We start from the raw sequence: 10,856 nt of genomic DNA on the forward strand, positions 1-10,856 counted from the left end.
ATACTGAATAGGCTATCTGCAGCTCTCCTCTTCTCCAACTCATCACTGGCTCATTGAAACCCTCAGCTGACTCAGTTCATAGCATGGAAATCATAACCTCACAACATTGTTCGTTTTTCTATCTAACCACTAGGGGGAGGGAGAGGGCACTGATGAGCCCAGCAAGCAGCGTGTCGTCAGTAGAAAGGTATTGGTGTTGGTTTTCCCAATAATAGATGAGCTCATTATTATCATGATCATTACTATGGTCATAATCATTTTTTAACTAGAATTTAGATCAACTAAAGTCTCTGAATAGCAGTAGCAGTCTACATTAATTTAGAGGTCTACAATGATGCCAAGCCTTTCTGTGTATTGATGAGGGAAGAGGGGATGTTCAGGAAAGATATGTGAATATTCTCCTGTCTCAGAGTCAGCCAAACTTCAAAAACATGCCAGAAGTGCTGAGGGCAATCCAAATAAAATATACAGGACCCCCTATTAAGTTAAAATCAGCCTTTTTCTCTCTCTTCTTATCCAGGAGCTGTGTTCTCTTTCACAGCAAAAGGCTTCTGGTTTTTGGCTTCTAAAGAGCAAGATGAGTCTGTCCAATAGCATCTAGAGCCTCAAGACAAACCTGTCCAATAGCATCTAGAGCCTCAAGACAAACCTGTCCAATAGCATCTAGAGCCTCAAGACAAACCTGTCCAATAGCATCCAGAGCCTCAAGACACACCTGTCCAATAGCATCTAGAGCCTCACAACAAACCTGTCCAATAGCATTTAGAGCCTCAAGACAAACCTGTCCAATAGCATCTAGAGCCTCAAGACACACCTGTCCAATAGCATCTAGAGCCTCAAGACAAACCTGTCCAATAGCATCTAGAGCCTCAAGACAAACCTGTCCAATAGCATCTAGAGCCTCACAGCGAACCTGTCCAATGCAGAGCCTCAAGACAAACCTGTCCAATAGCATCTAGAGCCTCAAGACAAACCTGTCCAATAGCATTTAGAGCCTCAAGACAAACCTGTCCAATAGCATCTAGAGCCTCAAGACACACCTGTCCAATAGCATCTAGAGCCTCAAGACAAACCTGTCCAATAGCATCCAGAGCCTCACAACGAACCTGTCCAATGCAGAGCCTCAAGACAAACCTGTCCAATAGCATCTAGAGCCTCAAGACAAACCTGTCCAATAGCATCTAGAGCCTCAAGACAAACCTGTCCAATAGCATCTAGAGCCTCAAGACAAACCTGTCCAATAGCATCTAGAGCCTCAAGACAAACCTGTCCAATAGCATCTAGAGCCTCAAGACAAACCTGTCCAATAGCATCTAGAGCCTCAAGACAAACCTGTCCAATAGCATCTAGAGCCTCAAGACAAACCTGTCCAATAGCATCCAGAGCCTCAAGACACACCTGTCCAATAGCATCTAGAGCCTCACAACAAACCTGTCCAATAGCATTTAGAGCCTCAAGACAAACCTGTCCAATAGCATCTAGAGCCTCAAGACACACCTGTCCAATAGCATCTAGAGCCTCAAGACAAACCTGTCCAATAGCATCTAGAGCCTCAAGACAAACCTGTCCAATAGCATCTAGAGCCTCACAGCGAACCTGTCCAATGCAGAGCCTCAAGACAAACCTGTCCAATAGCATCTAGAGCCTCAAGACAAACCTGTCCAATAGCATTTAGAGCCTCAAGACAAACCTGTCCAATAGCATCTAGAGCCTCAAGACACACCTGTCCAATAGCATCTAGAGCCTCAAGACAAACCTGTCCAATAGCATCCAGAGCCTCACAACGAACCTGTCCAATAGCATCTAGAGCCTCAAGACACACCTGTCCAATAGCATCTAGAGCCTCACAACAAACCTGTCCAATAGCATTTAGAGCCTCAAGACAAACCTGTCCAATAGCATCTAGAGCCTCAAGACACACCTGTCCAATAGCATCTAGAGCCTCAAGACAAACCTGTCCAATAGCATCCAGAGCCTCACAACGAACCTGCCCAATACAGAGCCTCAAGACAAACCTGTCCAATAGCATCTAGAGCCTCAATACAAACCTGTCCAATAGCATCTAGAGCCTCAAGACAAACCTGTCCAATAGCATCCAGAGCCTCAAGACAAACCTGTCCAATAGCATCTAGAGCCTCACAACGAACCTGTCCAATGCAGAGCCTCAAGACAAACCTGTCCAATAGCATCTAGAGCCTCAAGACTAACCTGTCAAATAGCATCTAGAGCCTCAAGACGAACCTGTCCAATGCAGAGCCTCAAGACAAACCTGTCCAATAGCATCTAGAGCCTCAAGACAAGCCTGTCCAATAGCATCCAGAGCCTCAAGACAAACCTGTCCAATAGCATCTAGAGCCTCAAGACAAACCTGTCCAATAGCATCCAGAGCCTCAAGACGAACCTGTCCAATGCAGAGCCTCAAGACAAACCTGTCCAATAGCATCTAGAGCCTCAAGACACACCTGTCCAATGCAGAGCATCAAGACAAACCTGTCCAATAGCATCTAGAGCCTCAAGACAAACCTGTCCAATAGCATCTAGAGCCTCAAGACAAACCTGTCCAATAGCATCTAGAGCCTCAATACAAACCTGTCCAATAGCATCTAGAGCCTCAAGACAAACCTGTCCAATAGCATCCAGAGCCTCAAGACAAACCTGTCCAATAGCATCTAGAGCCTCACAACGAACCTGTCCAATGCAGAGCATCAAGACAAACCTGTCCAATAGCATCTAGAGCCTCAAGACAAACCTGTCCAATAGCATCCAGAGCCTCACAACGAAGCTGTCCAATGCAGAGCCTCAAGACAAACCTGTCCAATAGCATCTAGAGCCTCAAGACAAACCTGTCCAATAGCATCTAGAGCCTCAAGACAAACCTGTCCAATAGCATCTAGAGCCTCAAGACGAACCTGTCCAATAGCATCTAGAGCCTCAAGACAAACCTGTCCAATAGCATCTAGAGCCTCAAGACGAACCTGTCCAATGCAGAGCCTCAAGACAAACCTGTCCAATAGCATCCAGAGCCTCAAGACGAACCTGTCCAATGCAGAGCCTCAAGACAAACCTGTCCAATAGCATCTAGAGCCTCAAGACAAACCTGTCCAATAGCATCTAGAGCCTCAAGACAAACCTGTCCAATAGCATCTAGAGCCTCAAGACAAACCTGTCCAATAGCATCTAGAGCCTCAAGACAAACCTGTCCAATAGCATCTAGAGCCTCAAGACAAACCTGTCCAATAGCATCTAGAGCCTCAAGACGAACCTGTCCAATGCAGAGCCTCAAGACAAACCTGTCCAATAGCATCTAGAGCCTCAAGACAAACCTGTCCAATAGCATCTAGAGCCTCAAGACGAACCTGTCCAATAGCATCTAGAGCCTCAAGACAAACCTGTCCAATAGCATCTAGAGCCTCACAACGAACCTGTCCAATGCAGAGCATCAAGACAAACCTGTCCAATAGCATCTAGAGCCTCAAGACAAACCTGTCCAATAGCATCCAGAGCCTCACAACGAAGCTGTCCAATGCAGAGCCTCAAGACAAACCTGTCCAATAGCATCTAGAGCCTCAAGACAAACCTGTCCAATAGCATCTAGAGCCTCAAGACAAACCTGTCCAATAGCATCTAGAGCCTCAAGACAAACCTGTCCAATAGCATCTAGAGCCTCAAGACGAACCTGTCCAATGCAGAGCCTCAAGACAAACCTGTCCAATAGCATCTAGAGCCTCAAGACAAACCTGTCCAATAGCATCCAGAGCCTCAAGACAAACCTGTCCAATAGCATCCAGAGCCTCACAACGAACCTGTCCAATGCAGAGCCTCAAGGTGTTGGATGTTGCTGTATCTCTATTTATCTGGTTATTTAAGTTCACTTTAATTTGGACAACCCAGTTCTGGATCATTCATCACCCCAGTTGGATCATTCATCACCCCAGTTCTGGATCATTCATCACCCCAGTTCTGGATCATTCATCAACTTAATTCTGGATCATTCATCAACTTAATTCTGGATCATTCATCACCCCAGTTCTGGATCATTCATCAACCCAGTTCTAGATCATTCATCAACCCAGTTCTAGATCATTCATCAACCCAGTTCTAGATCATTCATCAACCCAGTTCTAGATCATTCATCAACCCAGTTCTGGATCATTCATCACATCAGTTCTGGATCATTCATCAACCCAGTTCTGGATCATTCATCACCCCAGTTCTGGATCATTCATCAACCCAGTTCTGGATCATTCATCACCCCAGTTCTGGAACATTCATCAACCCAGTTCTAGATAATTCATCAATCTTTCATGTACTCAGCACCTATTGTGGGCTAAAAGCAATTCAAGCAAATAAATGTGAACACTCACCAGTGATGCCCACTTTATAGAACTGTCTGAACCTCTGGTTGAAGGACTCTCCTGGTACGTAATCTCCCAGTCCGATGGTACTGAGAGATATAAAACAGAAGTAGAAACTCTCCAGGAAGTTCCAGTTCTCCTCTAAGGAGGAGAAGATGGCCGCCGGGATGAGGAAGAAACAGGAAGCAGCCAGGATGGCGAGGAGCGTGGCGTGGACCATGGCTACCAAAGGTTTGGACAGGCCCCAGCGGGTGGACACATACATGACGGGCCGGCGGGTGCTGAAGATCATGATGCGTTGGACCACGGCGGTGAGGAAGAGGAGGGTGAAGGGGATACCGAGCACAGAGTAGACGATACAAAAAGCTTTTCCCCCGTCGGAGAGCGGAGCGGTGTGACCGTATCCTGGAGGAAACACAAAGCAGTGTTTAATTAAGATTATGATCAATGTTAAAGTACAGCATTATCTAACGACATGTTAATACAATATTGATATTAGTTAAGACCAACCTTAATACAAAGTGTTACCTACATCCCAAATATTTGCATCACTTTTTTAATCTACACATACAAGGCAGGAGTAGTGATGACAGTAGTCTACTGCCCAGCTGAACCACATACAAGGCAGTAGTAGTGATGACAGTAGTCTATTGCCCAGCTGAACCACATACAAGGCAGTAGTAGTGATGACAGTAGTCTATTGCCCAGCTGAACCACATACAAGGCAGTAGTAGTGATGACAGTAGTCTACTGCCCAGCTGAACCACATACAAGGCAGTAGTAGTGATGACAGTAGTCTACTGCCCAGCTGAACCACATACAAGGCAGTAGTAGTGATGACAGTAGTCTACTGCCCAGCTGAACCACATACAAGGCAGTAGTAGTGATGACAGTAGTCTACTGCCCAGCTGAACCACATACAAGGCAGTAGTAGTGATGACAGTAGTCTACTGCCCAGCTGAACCACATACAAGGCAGTAGTAGTGATGACAGTAGTCTACTGCCCAGCTGAACCACATACAAGGCAGTAGTAGTGAGGACAGTAGTCTACTGCCCAGCTGAACCACATACAAGGCAGTAGTAGTGATGACAGTAGTCTACTGCCCAGCTGAACCACATACAAGGCAGTAGTAGTGATGACAGTAGTCTACTGCCCAGCTGAACCACATACAAGGCAGTAGTAGTGATGACAATAGTCTACTGCCCAGCTGAAGCACATACAAGGCAGTAGTAGTGATGACAGTAGTCTACTGCCCAGCTGAACCACATACAAGGCAGTAGTAGTGATGACAGTAGTCTATTGCCCAGCTGAACCACATACAAGGCAGTAGTAGTGATGACAGTAGTCTACTGCCCAGCTGAACCACATACAAGGCAGTAGTAGTGATGACAGTAGTCTATTGCCCAGCTGAACCACATACAAGGCAGTAGTAGTGATGACAGTAGTCTACTGCCCAGCTGAACCACATACAAGGCAGTAGTAGTGATGACAGTAGTCTATTGCCCAGCTGAACCACATACAAGGCAGTAGTAGTGATGACAGTAGTCTATTGCCCAGCTGAACCACATACAAGGCAGTAGTAGTGAGGACAGTAGTCTATTGCCCAGCTGAACCACATACAAGGCAGTAGTAGTGATGACAGTAGTCTATTGCCCAGCTGAACCACATACAAGGCAGTAGTAGTGATGACAGTAGTCTATTGCCCAGCTGAACCACATACAAGGCAGTAGTAGTGATGACAGTAGTCTATTGCCCAGCTGAACCACATACAAGGCAGTAGTAGTGATGACAGTAGTCTACTGCCCAGCTGAACCACATACAAGGCAGTAGTAGTGATGACAGTAGTCTATTGCCCAGCTGAACCACATACAAGGCAGTAGTAGTGATGACAGTAGTCTACTGCCCAGCTGAACCACATACAAGGCAGTAGTAGTGATGACAGTAGTCTATTGCCCAGCTGAACCACATACAAGGCAGTAGTAGTGAGGACAGTAGTCTATTGCCCAGCTGAACCACATACAAGGCAGTAGTAGTGAGGACAGTAGTCTATTGCCCAGCTGAACCACATACAAGGCAGTAGTAGTGATGACAGTAGTCTATTGCCCAGCTGAACCACATACAAGGCAGTAGTAGTGATGACAGTAGTCTATTGCCCAGCTGAACCACATACAAGGCAGTAGTAGTGATGACAGTAGTCTATTGCCCAGCTGAACCACATACAAGGCAGTAGTAGTGATGACAGTAGTCTATTGCCCAGCTGAACCACATACATGGCAGTAGTAGTGATGACAGTAGTCTACTGCCCAGCTGAACCACATACAAGGCAGTAGTAGACCCTTTTTTCAAAGTCACTGAGATCTCTTCTTCTAGCTATGGTAGTCAAAATAATGGGCAACTGGGCATTTTTATACATGACCCTAAGCATGATGGGATGTTAATTGCTTAATTAACTCAGGAATCACACCTGTGTTGAAGCACATGCTTTCAATACACACTTTGTATCCCCTCATTTACTCAAGTGTTTCCTTTTTTGGCAGTTACCTGTATGTACCCATTGATCCTTCAGAACCCAAAATAGAAGCTTGTTTTAATCCAATATTTGTAACAATGTAAATGTAAACAAACACTATATAGCCTCAAAACATGGTTAAAACGTTACATTTGATTTCATGGATGACCAGTCCTTCTATCCATAGCTCTGTCTATGAAGTTGAGAGTGGTTACACTTCTCCAGCCGCATCTCTTAGCTTTTTACCAAAACAATAGTGTGGTGCCCGTTTTGGTATTGTTCCACCTCTAGATTGCCCCTTTAAAGAAAATAGCATGTAGCATGTTTTGGTTGAAGTGTTCCTATCATGAGTGTTCAAAATGCCATGGCCCTCCAACACAATCATGGAAAACTAGGCTAGTTCATGTCAGAATAGGCCTACCATGATTTTCAATATTTTTATTAAGTCAAAATGAATAGAAAGTTATTTTAGGAATCAAACCCTGCATAAAAATTAAGCAATGCCTGTTTTGAAGGGGAGACCCAGTGTGGTGACATCAGCGGATATTACATCAATTGGATTCAGTCTACTTACGTGTTGTCTGTTTAAGTTGACCAGTTATGTGGTCTGTTTAAGTTGACCAGTTATGTGGTCTATTTAAGATGACCAGTTATGTGGTCTATTTAAGTTGACCAGTTATGTGGTCTATTTAAGTTGACCAGTTCTGTGGTCTATTTAAGTTGACCAGTTCTGTGGTCTATTTAAGATGACCAGTTATGTGGTCTATTTAAGATGACCAGTTCTGTGGTCTATTTAAGATGACCAGTTATGTGGTCTATTTAAGTTGACCAGTTCTGTGGTCTATTTAAGATGACCAGTTCTGTGGTCTATTTAAGATGACCAGTTCTGTGGTCTATTTAAGATGACCAGTTCTGTGGTCTATTTAAGATGACCAGTTCTGTGGTCTATTTAAGTTGACCAGTTATGTGGTCTATTTAAGTTGACCAGTTCTGTGGTCTATTTAAGATGACCAGTTCTGTGGTCTATTTAACTTGACCAGTTCTGGTTGACCACTGGTTTTTATCTATAACAAGTCAGTTTGGAGGAAACACACCACTGGTCGGAAAATGAGCATGTTTTATTTATGTGGATTTGAGAATATTTGCATGAAGATCTATCGCCAACTGGATGGAAACCTAGCTAATTTAACCATTCTTTGCATAAGGCTCAGCCCTGCAATAGTAGTTAGTTGACTCGGTATTTGGTATTTTATTAGGATCCCCATTTGCTGTTGCAAAAGCCACAGCTACTCTTCCTGGGGTCCACACAAAACATGCAACATGACATAATACAAAACATTTATAGACAAGAACAGCTCAAGGACAGAACTTGATACATTTAAAAATGGCCCAATAGCCTACATATCAATACAAACACAAACTATCTAGGTCAATAAGGGAGAGACATTGTGCCGTGAGGTGTTGCTTTATTTGTTTTCTTAAACCAGGTTTGTTGTTCATTTCAGCAATATGAGATTGAACGGAGTTCCATGCAATAATGGCTCTATATAATACTGTATGCCTTCTTGCATTTGTTCTGGATTTGGGACTATGAAAAGACCCCTAGTGACATGTCTGATGGGGTAAGTGTGTGCATCAGAGCTGTGCATAAGTTGACTATGCAAACAATTTGGAATTTTCAACACATGAATGTTTCTTATAAAAAGAAGAAGTGATGCAGTCAGTCTCTCCTCAACTCTTAGCCAAGAGAGACTGGCTGCATTTGATTAATATTAGCCATCTGATTACAATGAAGAGCAAGACATGCTGCTCTGTTCTGGGCCAGCTGCAGCTTAACTATACTACAGAGTACGTGCTTCTACGCCTGCATTGCTTGCTGTTTGGGGTTTTAGGCTGGGTTTCTGTACAGCACTTTGAGATATCAGCTGATGTAAGAAGGGCTATATAAATAAGTTTGATTTGATATGTTGTCCATTGAAGTTTTTGTCTCTGGCTCTTTTGATATCAGGTTCAGAATGAATAATAACAAGATTTGTGGTAGTTTGAAAGGGTTTCCAATTCACATGACCCGACAAGAAAACCCTCAGAGCTGTAGTCATAACACAGATGAAAAGGGAATAATAATAATGTTTTGTCATTGCCTACGAATAGGACCCAGAGTTTTACCTGACCAGGTTATGAGATCAGGCGGGAGGGTGTGGAGGAGCAGAATTGTTTTTGGCCTGCGCTTCAGAAGCCTATATTGGTCCGCTAATACAGGACTAGCAAAGGCCCAGTGCACTACTTTTGCTAAAAAATATATCGTACTTTTAAAAATTATTTTTTTCTTTATTATTCTGATGTGTCAGGGGGTGCTGCAGCACCCCACACCCCGCAGCTATGCAGACATCTATTTTGGGGCGTAGGCCTATATAGTAGGCCTTTGTTGCGTGCAATGGCTGCATTGGGGGCATATATGTATTGTCATCACTGAGCTGAGTTCATGTAACATAGCCAGGTGTTACTTGGGTGTACAGTGTCTCGAGAGGGTACATTTCAGTGTCACGGGCAACAAAACGCAAACTGCTTTCAGGTCGTGTGCCTAGTTACAAAGAAGGTTATGACAATAATCAACTGTATAACCATCATCCATAACTACATAATCAAGCATCTCTCTTATTTCCCCGAAAATAGATATATTAAGAGCAACACATTTCTGAACGTCACCTATTCATTTCTGGGAGCGATGTCATTGCGCCAACGTAGAACGAGCTATGACGCGCAGCCTGCATCACCTCCAGCCAGCCCACCCCTAGATGGCTGAAATGCAGTACACTTTAATAGGCCAATGACGGACTCACCTGTGGTAGACAATACAGTACTGGCGAAAAAGAGTGAGGAGGTGAAGTCCCAATTCCAATTTGCCGATGCGTTATTGAGAATGGACACTCCATAGTTACTGGCCTCGAGCGCTTTCTCCAAAAACTTCTCAAGGCGTTCTTCCGACAGACATTCGTTGTCTTGGAGGAACTGTTTTTTGATGATTCGTAACTCCTGTCTTAGCAGGTCTTCATAAGGCAGTTCCACCGATGAAAAGACAACAGCTCCGAATATAAGATAAAGAATATATCCCAAGACTAGAAGCAAAAAATACCATGTTGATTTGTGACTTTGTATCAACCGCACACACGAATTGCTAGTTAGAGATTGTAGCATTTTCTAAGAGTTCTTGGAACCTCAATGTGTTACAGTTTATACTCTTGACATAAACAATGAATAGTTTATAGACGCTAAAATAGTAACACGTCGGCTAAAATAGCATGTAGCTTATTTCTAGTTCAAGTGCGCGGTCCTTATCAACTACGACCAAAAGCAAGCATGTGAGAATCGTTACTATATACGTTTTGGTTTCTTTTCCGTGTCCTCTCTGTCTGTCCTCTGTATATTCTGTTCACTTTCACCGAGAAGGGTCGTTCTGCTGCTGAGAAGAGGATGATGTGTCGGCAGAGGGTGCCGGACTATGTTACGTCAGTCTGTTCCCCTCTTCTCTCCTCCTAGGTGAAACACATCGAAACAGACACGTGGGCGTAGAGAGCTAGTATATAGCACCTCTTTGTCTTTAGTCATTGTTCACGAAGGTAACATACGATCAGTGACAAAGCCAAGGGCGTAGTGAAACCACACCGTTTTCTAAGATGAGATGCTATTGCTGAAAGTGACATTGGGGGGTTGACTGTTGACTGTGAGTTAACCCCTACCAAAGAGACTGACAGACATGAGAGCAATGCATTAGAGGGACAACTGTATTATTTTAGTAGATTGTGCTGTGGCCTGTCTCATCCCTTTTCCAATAGACTACCAGTCTGTGTGTGTGTGTATGTCAAGACAAGTTTGTTTATTTGTCATATACACTGTATATACTGTAGACAGTATATACTATACTGTACATGGAGTACAAGGTGCAATGAAATGCTTTATTGCAGGTTCACCCATAAATCAAATCAAATTTTAT

General features: G+C 43.8%; 1 protein-coding gene across 1 annotated transcript in view; it reads right to left on the reverse strand.

Annotated features, from left to right (window-relative positions):
- Window positions 1-10,404, reverse strand: part of kcnk1b (potassium channel, subfamily K, member 1b) — an 11,252-nt gene extending 848 nt beyond the window's left edge. The window contains exons 1-2 of the mRNA XM_071394401.1: window positions 9,706-10,404; window positions 4,365-4,760 (exon numbers count right to left, since the gene is read on the reverse strand). Of these exons, the coding sequence (XP_071250502.1) occupies window positions 4,365-4,760; window positions 9,706-10,060 (751 nt within the window). The 5' untranslated portion in view covers window positions 10,061-10,404. The remainder of the gene's footprint in view (window positions 1-4,364; window positions 4,761-9,705) is intronic.
- Between the last annotated feature and the right edge of the window lie 452 nt (window positions 10,405-10,856).

Source organism: Salvelinus alpinus, chromosome 3 (assembly GCF_045679555.1).
Source record: "Salvelinus alpinus chromosome 3, SLU_Salpinus.1, whole genome shotgun sequence".
NCBI classification, from domain to species: domain Eukaryota; kingdom Metazoa; phylum Chordata; class Actinopteri; order Salmoniformes; family Salmonidae; genus Salvelinus; species Salvelinus alpinus.